The following is a 13,702-nucleotide window of genomic DNA, read 5'->3' as shown; positions in this document are numbered from 1 at the left end:
AAAGCAAGTACAAAGAAACAACAAACTGTTGAGGAATCCACATGCAAGAGGGCTAGGAACAGTTCTGAGAACTGAAGATGAAACAGAATACTTTACCGACTCTAGACATGAGCTCACAGACAGGCTAGATGAACAGAAAAGAATTAGTGAGTTGAGGACACTTAAAGCGTTACCCCCCCAGAGGTCTGAGAGGACAACTTACCTTTTTTTCTGAGAAAACACATGGCCGTGGGCTACATGCATCTTGAACAAGGCCAATAAACATGGGGTCAAATTGGGTCATCACATTTTTTGCACCTGCAGTTGGAGAGCATGGAAGACCAACTGCATGCACCTGCTATAAAGGGGCTGGGCAATCTTTACAAACTGGTTTTAATTAAGAAAGTGAGTATGTCCCTTCATTGAGCCTTATCACTGTCGTGGAAATCAAATTTACACATGTGTAAAAATTTATTAAACTCAGGCCCCTGAGCCACCTATGTAGGATTCCTAGAAAAGAGAAACAAATGGTATTTTTAAGGAGAAATGTCTGTCCAGTGCTAACCTTTAATCGCGCCACAAAGTGAGCTGCAACACTGAGTTCAGTGGCCGGGTTCCCAAGGATGATCTCGAACCGATACTGCAGACCCAGTTTGTCGCGCACCTCCTGTAGCCGCTCCTTGGCTAACATCGCCAGCTGCACCGAGGGCACCCTGATAATGAGCATGTGTCCCCTCCCACTTTTGTTTTTGCCTGGGGAGCTGATGAGGTCATCCATAATGCTGAGTGTTTCTGGTGTGCTGTGGTCTCGGAGTGACGACATGGTGGTGAGAGCCATCAGAGCCTCAGAGTACTGCTGGATGAGAAGATAGCAGCGGACGACCATGCTGTGCAGCCTGGGGTACCTTCGACAGAACACAAGGCACTAGCACTCAGGCAGCAGGGCCAGCTGGGAGCAGCAAGGCCTGTGCAGTAAGAATGCAGATTAAGCATGGTGGGGAAGGGGCTACTGATCAGTGGTGGGGCTTTAGCTCTAGAATGACCTGGGATCCCACGTCACTGGAAGGAAAAGGCTGAGCTTCCAAAGCATGTGAATCAACCTGTTGGGATAAGTACAGCATAGTAAAGGGGTTTAGAGATTGTCTAGAGACCCTCTCTTCTCAAATTGTGGTCTATAGACCACCAGCAGCAGCAGCAGCACCTGGGAGCTTGTTAGAAATGCTGACTCTCCCCACCCCAGACCTACTAATCAGAATCTGAAGCTTAACAAGACTCCCGGGGAACTGCATCCACGTTAAATTCTGAGACACATTGGTCTATTCCATTCATTGCCGCCATAGTCATCATAGATAATCCCTGGATCCTCACCTCTTGCTGGTGGCATTGGGTTAGAATGACAGCACTGTCCACTTATTTCTCTGATATATAAGATTACAATAAAGGAAACGGAGGCATTAGTGTAATATCTGTTGAGTATTAGACATAAAAAGGGTAATTATTATTACTAATCTGAGGTCAGCCTCACAGATAGCAATCTCTACCTTTCCATAAACTGTTCCTTGGTGCTGGAGAAACCTGGAGCTGACTGGAGAAACAGCACCCCCTAGTGTTGTAGCCTCATCACCTGAGACCTGGCTCCGTCAAGGGAGCCAAGCAAATCTGAGCCTGGTAGCAGCAGCCTTTGGTACCATTTTTCCCTAAGCCTGGACTGCCAGGGAAGAGGATCCCTTTGTTAAAATCGGCAGTTTTTACAATTATAGAGGAGTCAGAAAACAAATTTCGCCTTTTGGGGCTACGCCTCAGCCAGGCCTGATGACAAAATGAGTACGAATGGGTAAAGAGGACCCACTTACAGGTATGAAGAGCTGCTAGTCAAGAAAGCAGGTGCTTGGCTACCCTGAGCACACTGCCCAGCAGTACTTCTGCTGCTGAATAAAAATAATTTTTTTAAAAAACAGAAAGTAGGCTGGGCGTGGTGGCTCATGCCTGTAATTCCAGCACTTTGGGAGGATGAGGTGGGTGGATCACTTGAGGTCAGGAGTTCGAGACCAGCCTAGCCAACATGGTGAAACCCCATCTCTACTAAAAATACAAAAATTAGCCGGGCACATGCCTGTAATCCCAGCTACTTGGGAGGCTGAGGCAGGACAGTCACTTGAACCTGGGAGGCGGAGGTTGCAGTAAGCCGAGATCATGCCATTGCACTCCAGCCTGGGCAACAGAGTGAGAGTCTGGGGAGCTGATGAGGTTCCCATAAGAATAAGAAACATAACAAAAGAAAATAAAAAATAAGAAATAAGAAATAAGAAAAGAAAAAGAAAGAAAGCAGGTGCTGGCAAAGTGGGCCCTGGGTCCAAGGTTGGCCAAGGCTCTCATGGAGCCTGGTAGAATAAGGCTGGGGCTGTGCACTTTCTTTCTGGTTGCCATCTGGTAGCAGTGTAGCCACCAGCAGCTGGGTAGGCTGATGGGGGATTTCACCTTTGTTCCATTCTATAATTCTACTTAAAATACAACAAGTGGTCCACTGGCCTTGCACAGAAAACCTCCAGGTCAAATAAACGCCAATGACAGCTGTCAAATGAATAACACATGAATACTTTTGAGGTGTTTTAGAACTGGAAAGGACCAAGATGCCCTGTATATGAACAACTCTGTCTTTTGTTTTTCTTTGAGATGGAGTCCCGCTCTGTCACCAAGGCTGGCATGCTGGTGTGCAGTAGCACAATCTCAGCTCGCTGCAACCTTCGCCTCCTGGGTTCAAGTGATTCTCCCGCCTCAGCCCCCTGAGTAGCTGGGATTACAGGCATGTGCCCGGCTAATTTTGTATTTTTAGTAGAGACATGGTTTCTCCATGTTGATCAGGCTGATCTTGAACTCCTGACCTCAGGTGATCCGCCCGCCTCAGCCTCCCAAAGTGCTGGGATTACAGATACGAGCCACTGCGCCTGGCCTGTTTTTTTTTTTTTTTTTTGAGATGGTCTGTCGCTCTGTCGCTCAGACTGGAGTGCAATGGCGCAATCTCAGTTCACTGCAACCTCCGCCTCCCAGGTTCAAATGATTCTCCCTGCCTAAGCCTCCTGGGTAACTGGGATTACAGCGCCTGCCACCACGCCTGGCCTTTTTTTTTTTTTTTTGTATTTTTAGTAGAGACAGGGTTTCACCATGTTGGCCAGGCTGGTCTTGAACTCCTGACCTCAGGTGATCCACCCACCTTGGCCTCCCAAAGTGGTGGGACTACAGGCGTGAGCCACCACACCTAGCCCACTCTGCATTTTCATAGAAAGGGAATGAGTTCAGGGGCAGAGAGAAGTTCAGTTGCTTGTCCCAGTTCATACAACTGATCAGAGACAAAGCTAGGTCTAGATTTTATCCAGTCTCTAGCAATGTCTTCACACATTGCAAGGATTTAGCAGGTTGGGTAGAAATGAAGAAATCCTTCAGTTCAATAAATCCTGGGCTGGTCCCTTCAGGTATTCAGTAAGTCATAGCTACTATTAGGCTGGGGTGACTGGACTGGAGGAAATAGGTATAAATAATCTGTGTTTCAAGCTTAATGCTTTTTTGCTGGGCCACGTAGAAAAGCCAAATTAGAATAAATGGTAACTTTGATATCCAGCATTTCTATTTCATACTCTGAAGGAATCATGAAGTTAGAAGTGCACAGTTTCTCCAATCTGTCATGCTTGCATTAAACTATACTTACAACTTTTGTAGCACAAAACTACAATAGGAAGTTGATGGGACCATCATTTAAAATAAAAGTTATGAAACTCTGAATGATGTTACCAGAAAAAGAAGATGCATTTCAAGCTGGTGGATGTAACAGGTGGGTGGGAACGCTTAGAGGGGGTACTCATGGAATGACTTCGGAAAATTCAGACTACATGTGCTGTGAAAGGATTAATGTCACGGTGTCAGTTAAGACTTTCCAAATCCAACAGCTGCACAAATATCAAACCCTACTTGAGCCGGCACTCTTTCCGGATGCAGTATTATCATTTGTTGAATAGCATGCATCCGTAGGTCCTCATTTTAATTTCCTTTTCTTTTTTCTTAGCAAAATTATGGGCAGGTTTGTTAAATAGATGTTAAATAATATGATCAATTAAAGGCATTCTAAGAACTACAGCTACTAAAAATTAGAATTGGCCTCATAAAATAAAGCCCAATTGCCCCAACCTTGGATGAGCAAACAGAATATTGTGGAGGGCAGAGAGGGACCTTTATTAGGTTAGGTAACTTCGAATGTCTACCTACCTTTCAATCTATGATTCAAGGTGACAGAGAGAAAAAACTCTTTCAGAGTTTAATCTGGAACTGGGGATTTTTTTAAATTTTTTTTTTTAAAGAAAAAGAAGAGAAGACAGAAGAGTTATATTCCTTAATCCCTAAGGTCAGGGACTGGAGGAGGCGCCCCAAGAACTGAATTCACCTCAATTATCTGATTGCTCTTTAATTTCTTCCAGTGTATACTTCAAATCTCTCATAGTAAAGTTTAGTTTTTACTGAATCATCTTAGGGTCCTTGCCTGTGGTGGACAGGGGAGAAAAGAGGGAAAAATGTCAAAGTCTGAGGTGTAAGGTAGGAGAGGCCGGAGCTCACAGAAGGGGTCTTTTTTTTTTTTTTTTTTTTTTTTTTTTTGAGACAGAGTCTCACTCTGTCGCCTAGGCTGGAGTGCAGTGGCGTGATCTCAGCTCACTGCAAGCTCCGCCTCCCCAGCTCACGCCATTCTCCTGCCTCAGCCTCCCGAGTAGCTGGGACTACAGGCGCCCGCCATCACACCTGGCTAATTTTTTGTAATTTTAGTAGAGACGGGGTTTCACCGTGTTAGCCAGGGTGGTCTCGATCTCCTGACCTTGTGATCCACCCGCCTTGGCCTCCGAAAGTGCTGGGATTACAGGCGTGAGCCACCGCGCCCGGCCAGAAGCCGGTCTTGAATAAACAAATCTCTCTCTGCCCTATCCATCTCCTGATGATAGCAATGAAGCATGACTGGAAGCTGACTCAGCATGAAGAGTAGTGCAACGGCCCACTTCGGTTGTATTTTCCTTTATTGGTCTTGGATGATCACATAAAACAATAGTAGGGCATCTTAGGAAAGGCTGTTTTAATTTGGCCTTTGCATATTATCTGCAAGGGCTCCATCAGACACCCTGTAGCACTGACACAAAAGGCTTTTGGCTATTTTAGATCTGCAAGTACAGCTAGAGAGAAGAGCAGAAGGCCTTATTTACTATTTACCTCTCCAAGAGTGTGTTCACCATTTTTTCAAAAGTCTCGTCACATCTCAGAAGTGGGCTCGTGATCCCCCACTGCAGAGACTTGCTGTACTCATTCAAGCCAAAGTATAGCTTCTCCTCGCAGCCCACGTCCTCCTGGTTCAAAATACAGAGCAAAAACCCAATGAGGACAGGATACAGTGTCTTGTTTTCCAGAAAGTGGGGTGGGGAGGGGGGTTGGGGGGGAGTCCCTGTAAGAGGTTATTTCCTGACAAGTAAGAAAAAATATTGTGTTTCATTATGTAACCCAACACCAACTCTACAGTCATCTCTGAGGCACTAAGTGAAATTTCTTTTCATTTCAAAGGAACTGAATATGTGATTAGTGGAAAGTTGACACATTTCCTTCAGGCACATGGTTCGTTTTCTTTTTCTTTTGTTGGGATACACAAGGTCAGACAGCCTCAATTCTCAGCCTTTTTCCCTGCTGGAAGCAGTTCTCTATACAGATAAATAGGCTCTCCTCAGAACTCTAGATACTGACAAACTCCTCTGTTACAGAAACTTTAACTTTTCTGACATCATTTCATAATGGTAATTCATAAAAGCTTATCTTTGCAAACATATTTTACTTTAAAAATGGAATATACGCTTTCCTTAAACAGGACCCACAGTATTTTTAAGTAGCCCCCCTCTTGATGAGTCAGTCATCACCATGAAAATGAATAGCTATTTTAGGCGGTGACACAAAGATGCCCTCAGAGGATCTTGAGAAGTGTGACAAGTTGCTTGTCCTTAAACTCAGAAGCTCCAGGATATTAAATAAGCTTTTTGAGTTCATGAATCTGTTTTTATTTATAGTTTTTTTTGCATCTTTTCTGCATTAGTTTTTTAGAGTCATGTCTTGCCGTTATGTTGCCTGTGCCATTTGGTCTATTTTACTTTATTTTATTTATTTTATTTTTTGAGACCAAGTTTTTTCTTTTGAGACCAAGTTACCCAGGCTGGAGAGAAATTGCGCAATCATGGCTCACTGCAACCTCCGCCTCCCGGAATCATGGCTCACTGCAACCTCCGCCTCCCGGTTTCAAGTGATTCTCCTGCCTCAGCCTCCCGAGTGGCTGGGATTACAGGCGTCCACCACCATGCCTGGCTCATTTTTTTTTTTTGCATTTTTAGGAGAGACGGGGTTTTGTCACGTTGGTCAGGCTGGTCTCAAATTCCTGGCCTCAGCCTCCCAAAGTGCTGGGATGACAGGCGTGAGCCACTGCACCTGGCCCACTTTTGTTATTTATTATGTGTTGACATTTTTATTTAAGCACTCTCCAACTCATAAAGGAAATAAGACAGCTTTAAAAGATATAAGATAAAGGCTGGGTGCAGTGGCTCACATCTGTAAACCCAGCACTTTTTTTTGAGATCAGCCTGGCCAATATGGTGAAACCCCATCTCTACTAAAAATACAAAAATTAGCCAGGCGTGGTAGCGGGTGCCTATAGACCCAGCTACTCAGGAGGCTGAGGCAGGAGAATACCTTGAATAAGGAGGTGGAGGTTGCAGTGAGCCGACATAGAGTCACTGCACTCCAGCGTGGGTGACAGAGCGAAACTCAGTCTCAAAAAAAAAAAAAAAAAAGTATATACATATATTAAGATAAAAATAAATTAAGCAATCAGAGGAAGAAAAAGCAAGGGTAAGAGAAGGAAGACTGGGCCAGGGATAAAGTAAGTATTCCCTAAAATGCATGCCAGCAGTTTCTGCACATTTTGTTAGAAGTGGGCTACAAATTTGGTAGCCCAAATTCTGAGCTTTTTTTTTTTTTTGAGGAGTCTCACTCTGTCACCCAGGCTGGAGTGCAGTGGTGTGATCTCGGCTACTGCAACCTCGGCCTCTTGGGTTCAAGCCATTCTCCTGCCTCAGCCTCCCAAGTAGCTGGGACTACAGGCACACACCACCACACCCAGCTAATTTTTGTATTTTTAGTAGAGATGAGGTTTCACCATGTTAGCAGGCTGGTCTCGAATTCCTGACCTCAGGTGATCCACCTGCCTCGGCCTCCCAAAGTGCTGGGATTACAGACATGAGCCAATGTGCCCGGCTGGCTCTGAGCTTTTCAGTAACCATCTAAAGAGAAACAACTGTATGATTTATAAGGCCCATAAGATAAAAATAAAGCATGTTTTAACTGAAGGCTTTTAATTTTTTGAGGCCCCCCCCCCAAAACCCTGCTTTTGGGAATAGGTTTGAGAGTAAACAGGCTTTATGAGAGCACCGGAATATGTTCTTAGAGATACTGGAGACTGACAACATAGATTGAATGACATTTGTTTTCAAGGCTAGAAGCCTTTGCTTATTTCATTCTGGGCTTAGCTGTGTTCTGGGTAACTGTGTCAAATAAGTCATTTCCCGGGGAAAAAAGTCATCCATTTAAGCTTTCCTCCTCATCTGGACTGCAGACACAGAGTCATTTGGAAAAGCTTTATGAAGTGTGCACTTGGTCTTCACATTTCCTGCTCATCCTTGGCCCCTTTTTCTTTGGGAAATTATTAAATCCTACTCCGAGCCTGTTGCTCTTCCTGACACAGCATTAGAACTGCTGGATACGATGCATCCACCTTGCATCCACCTGTCCTCGTTTTTATTTCTCTCTCTTTTTTCTTAGCAGGTTGGTAAATAGATGGCCTGTGATTAACTAGAGCCAGTATGGGTTTTGGGAACTAGAGCTACTAAAAATTAGAATTAGCCGGGCGCGGTGGCTCAAGCCTGTAATCCCAGCACTTTGGGAGGCCGAGACGGGCGGATCACAAGGTCAGGAGATCGAGACCATCCTGGCTAACACAGTGAAATCCCGTCTCTACTAAAAATACAAAAACTTAGCCGGGCGAGGTGGCAGGCACCTGTAGTCCCAGCTACTCGGGAGGCTGAGGTAGGAGAATGGCGTGAACCCGGGAGGCGGAGCTTGCAGTGAGCTGAGATCCGGCCACTGCACTCCAGCCTGGGTGACAGAGCGAGATTCCGTCTCAAAAAAAAAAAAAAAAAAAAAAAATTGTAACTATGGTTTTGTGTTACAAAAGTTTTAATAGAAATGAGTGGAACCATTCTTTAAACCATGAGTTATGAAACTGAATGATTTTACTGTAAAGATACGTTTCAGGTATCATAAATCGTATGACTTATTGAATCACTATTTCTGGGGGGAGAATGTCCCTTCTCATAAGGCAAACTCCCCTGTGTGGAAGGCCTGCCCTCTCAGCGAAGCTCCCAGTGCTTTCGCTGCTGTCTCTGCCTTTGCTCCTGTCCAACGCTCTGCTCTCCAGATGCTGTTCCCTGGAAGGTCACCAAGGACTCCTGAGGCCAACGCCAGTGGTGATGACTTGTTGGCCCTTGGCCTCACTGCCCTCTTGGCAGTTTTCTTTGTTATTTTCTTCCATGATTCTAACCACACCAGCTGCCTCAATAATCACTGTTTGTTAAAACAAAACAAAACAAAACAAACAAAAAAACATAATCTACACAATGGTATGCTCACCTGCACCTTAACTCAAAGTCAGTCTCATCTGCCCTCCACAAATCAAACTTCTTTCCGGCCAGGCGTGGTGGCTCACGCCTATAATCCCAGCACTTTGGGAGGCCGAGGAGGGCAGATCACTTGAGGTCAGGAGTTCAAGACCAGCCTGGCCAACACGGTGAAACCCCATCTCTACTGAAAATATAAAAAATTAGCCAAGCATGGTGGCGCACGCCTGTAATCCCAGCTACTTAGGAGGCTGATGCAGGAGAATCGCTTGAACCCGGGAGGCAGAGGTTGCAGTGAGCCGAGATCGTGCCACTGCACTCCAGCCTGGCTGACAGTGAGACTCTGTCTCAAAAAACAAAACAAAACAAGAAACTCCTTTCAACTTCTTTTTTCCAACTAAAGGTAACACCTGAAAAATATTTCTGGTTCTTCCCTCTCCCTGAATAAACAAATCCTAGAAAATGTGCCATGTCTCCCATCCATTTTATTGCCAGGACCATCATTCTGATTCATGTATTTGTTCATTCTAACCCAAATTATCAGAAAAGCCACTGACTGATCTCCTTCTAATCACTTTGACTTAGCCTCTAGATTGAATGAACTGCCTCTCAGTAGCTATTAAAGCTGAACATATGTGTACTTGATGACCCAGAAATTTCACTCTCAGAGACCCAAAAGAAATGCATACATACATTTACTAAAGGGTGTGCCAGGATGTTACAGCAGTACTATGTAAAATAAAATAGGATGGATACATGAACTGTGGTGGAGTCATACAATGTAACACACACACACAGCAAAAAGAATGATTTACGATTCATGAAAACTACAAATTTCCCAAACAAAATGTTAAGCAAAGGAAGTCAGATACAAGAGAGTACATACTGCATGTTTCCATTTATATAAGCTCCATACTGAGCAGAACAAATCTGTAGTACAGGAGGCCAGAATAGTGTTACCCTTTAGTGGGGGTGCCCAGAAGGGACACAGGACTTCCAGGGTGGTGGTAAAGGTTCTGTTTCTTGATCTGAGTGCTGGTCCCACAGGCGTGTTTAGTTTGTGAAAATTCATCACAAACTAAACATTTTACATTGTTAACAAGAAACAGGTAAATTCTAATAATGCTATATATACACACACACACACTAATTCTAATTATATAGTGTATATATATACACTATATATAGTATATATACTATATACTAAATTATAATAATGCTATATATGTGTGTGTGTGTATATATACATATATATATATATTCTTGCTAAAAAATCCTTAATGCCTGTATAATAAGTGTAAACTTTGCTAGCCTGGCACTGACAGCCTCCATGTGTACATTTCCAGGCTTCTTTTGCATCCTATGCAGCGTTCTCTGAAAAATGCCCAGTTTCCTCCTCTGTGTCCCCTGCCCACACTGTCCGCTGCCAGGAGTGCCTCCTCCTGCCCCCATCCCCCTGCCCAGGCCTTCCTGTCTCCCCAGGGCCATCATCCTCTGTTCTCTTTTCCATGGAGCTTCCCCTGGACCTCTCAATAAATGTGACTCCTCCCTCACTTCAACTCCCAGAGCATTTTGATTTTCTGAAATTGTCTTATTCTCCTCTGGATAATAGTGACTTAGATATATACTTTGCTTTCTCCTCTAAACCATCAGTTTTCTTTTTTTTTCTCTTTTTTTTTTTTTTTTTTGAGACGGAGTCTCACTCTGTCACCCATGCTGGAGTGCAGTGGCACTATCTCGGCTCTTTGCAACTCCACCTCCCGGGTTCAAGTGATTCTCCTGCTTCAGCCTTCCGAGTAGCTGGGATTACAGTTGCCTGCCACCATGCCTGGATAATTTTTGTATTTTTAGTAGGGATGGGGTTTCACCATGTTGCCCAGGCTGATCTCGAACTCCTGACCTCAAATGATCTGCCTGCCTCGGCCTCCCAAAGTGCTGGGATTACAGGTATGAGCCACTGTGCTCGGCTTAAACCATCAGTTTTCTGTGTGTTCTTTGCAAGATTCAATACAAGTCCACAAGTGTGCTCAATCATATTTTTTGAATTCAATTAATTTGCTTTTTTCCAATTATCCCTCCTGGGATATAGGCTTCAAGATAACTAAAGGATGCTAATCATCAGGAACTTCTCCCTTACATGTATAAAGTTGTTGTAAATTAAATTTTTTTTCCCTTTATCCCACGTTGATCTCAATTTCAGGGACGATTTCTTTAAATCTTAAATTGAAGAAGAGTATAACTCTTCACCTCTCAATTAGTTTGAACAAATACCTGATATCATATCTTTAATCCAGAAGAACATCACTAGATATGTCTAAGATAAGAAGCCCCTCACCTCTTTTTTTTTTTTTGAGATGGAGTCTTTCTCTGTCACTTAGGCTGGAGTATAGTGGTATAATCTCGGCTCACTGCAATCCCCATTTCCTGGGTTCAAGCAATCCTCGGGCCTCAGCCTCCAGAGTAGCTGGGATTACAGGTGCCCGCCACCACACCCGGCTAATTTTTGTATTTTTAGTAGAGATGGGGTTTCACCACATTGGCCAGGTTGGTCTCGAACTCCCAATCTCAAGTGATCCACTCATCTCAGCCTCCCAGGGTGCTGAGTTTACAGGCGTGAGCCACCGTGCCTGGCCAAGAACCCTTTTCAGAAACATAACCACAGGCTAGGTACAGTGGCTCATGCCTGTAATCCTAACACTTTGGGAGGTCAAGATGGGAGAACTGCTTGAGGCCAAGAGTTTGAGACCAGCCTGGACAATATAGTGAGACACTGTCTCTACAGAATATTTTTAAAATTAGCCAGGCATGGTGGTATGTGCATGTAGCTCTGCTACTTGGGAGGGTGAGGTGGGACGATTGTTTGAGCCCAGGAGTTTGAAGCTGCAGTGAGTCATGATTGTACCACTGCATTCCAGCACGGGTGTCAGACTCTGACTCAAAAATAAATATATAAATAACTGTAATACCATTATTAAACTCTAAAAATTAATCATTTCCTTAAAATGATTTTTTTTTTTTTTTTTGGTACAGGGTCTTGCTCTGTCTCCCAAGCTGGAGTGTAGTGACACAATCTCAGCTCACTGCAGCCTCGACCTCCTGGGTTCAAAACGTCTTCCCAACTCCGCCTCCCGAGTAGCTGGGACTACAGATGCATGTCTGGCTAACTTTTGTACTTCTTGTAGAGATGCGGTCTCACCATGTTGCCCTGGCTGGTCTTGAACTCCTGGGCTCAATGGATCCATCCGCCTCGGCCTCCCAAAGTGCTGGGATTACAGGTGTGAGCCACTGTGCCCGGCTAAAATGACTTTTAAGGAAAATTATTTTAAACCTGTTTCTCTATTTCATGGTAGGAGAAAATAAAGGGCAGAGGCTATTGGTCCTTCTTCCTATCACTGGGGTGTGATCCCTTTTGGAAAAGACTGAATTAGGACAGTTCTCTCTACACTCCAACAATATACTGAAATTTAATGTATAATAGGAGAACTGTCTGGGGGATTAAAAAATTAATTATTCTTAGCTCATACCTGTAATCTCAGGACTTTGAGAGGCCTGTGGATCACCTGAGGTTGGGAGTTCAAGACCACCCTGGCCAACAGGGTGAAACTCGGTCTCTACTAAAAAAACAAAAATTAGCCAGGCATGGTGGCGTGCACCTGTAATCCCAGCTACTCTGGAGGCTGAGGCAGGAGAATTGCTTGAACCTGGGAGGCGGAGGTTGCAGTGAGCTGAGTTCGTACCACTGCACTCCAGCCTGGGTGACAGAGCGAGACTCCGTCTAAAAAAAAATTAATTTAAAAAATAATTATTATTTCCATTCATTCTCTTGGCAATCCCATTCTTTGTCAGAGCAACCCAGCAGCTACTTGGGTAGCCCATAGGCTCCCCTTGTAGTTTGGAGGCAAAGGAACTCTGGCAGCTCTGTTATCTCACCTCTACCTCAACTGCCCAATGAATGGCTGGAGCTGGCATGGAGAAGATACCAAGAAAGCAAAGCAAAAGCTCAAAGTAATCTCTAATGATAGTGAACACACTGAGTTAGTTCTCATAAGGCAGTGACTGCTGAAGACAAGAAGATTCAAGGACCTGAGCTTCCTGCTTGCAAGGAACAAACCAATGCTCGAAGACAAGAACGCAAAGTCAGCGAAAACTTACCTTCTTCATGACAGAACAAAATGCACTGGGTTGAAAAATAAATGTTAGTTTTATGTAAGACGTTTTTGGTGTTTTTTACTTAAACATGGTTATTTAAAAATATCCAGTGTGTTCAGTATTTTTAAATGAAGGATCCATTGCTTAATGGCTAATTTTTATTATTTTTCTGAAACTCATATTTCTTTTCTTTGATAACATATTTAGCATAGTTTGTGGGTCATATAAAATATTTTTCAATATTAGAGATTGGAGTAAAAACTATAAATCCCTGGATATATCCAATGTTGAGACAGGTAGTCTCAACACATTCACTGCTACTATGGAGTTATTTAAAGTAACAGTGCCATCATCCCATTTCATACAGAAGACTGTGAAAACTGATTTAAAACAAAACCCAGTTGCTGGAGGAGCAAGAGAGTAATTAACAGTGATGCAGATCATCAGACTAAAACATGACAAAAAGGCCATCCAAGAGGACAATAAAATTTCCAGGCCTCAGGTGAAATTAATCATATGAAGGCACAAAGGAAATCCAGAATATTGATCATGGCCTCAGATAACATCAACATTTTCTTTTTGAAAAATTATATAGGACAGATAATTTTGCATCTGCATGATACCTAAGAACCACCTAATCAGATTTATATAGGATACTATTCACTAGACTTTAGTCTTATAATAATTGTAAATATATGGAACTTTTGGAAGATACAGAATTATGTTAGATTTTTAAAAATTTATTTATTTATTTATTTGTTTATTTATTTATTTATTTTGAGACAGAGTCTTGTTCTGTCCCCCAGGCTGGAGTGTAATGGCACGATCTCGGCTCACTG

General features: G+C 43.5%; 1 protein-coding gene across 4 annotated transcripts in view; it reads right to left on the bottom strand.

Moving 5' to 3' along the window:
* The window catches only part of GREB1L (GREB1 like retinoic acid receptor coactivator), a 295,664-nt gene that overhangs the window by 35,113 nt on the left and 246,849 nt on the right, over window positions 1-13,702 (bottom strand). For all 4 annotated transcript variants that reach the window (XM_031658935.1, XM_031658936.1, XM_031658933.1 and 1 more), the window contains 2 exons: window positions 5,221-5,354; window positions 545-884 (listed from right to left, as the gene is read on the bottom strand). In XM_031658935.1, coding sequence (XP_031514795.1) covers window positions 545-884; window positions 5,221-5,354 — 474 coding nt within the window. The remainder of the gene's footprint in view (window positions 1-544; window positions 885-5,220; window positions 5,355-13,702) is intronic.

Source organism: Papio anubis, chromosome 19, assembly GCF_008728515.1.
Source record: "Papio anubis isolate 15944 chromosome 19, Panubis1.0, whole genome shotgun sequence".
Classification (NCBI taxonomy): domain Eukaryota; kingdom Metazoa; phylum Chordata; class Mammalia; order Primates; family Cercopithecidae; genus Papio; species Papio anubis.
This window is presented reverse-complemented; position numbering and strand designations above follow the sequence as displayed.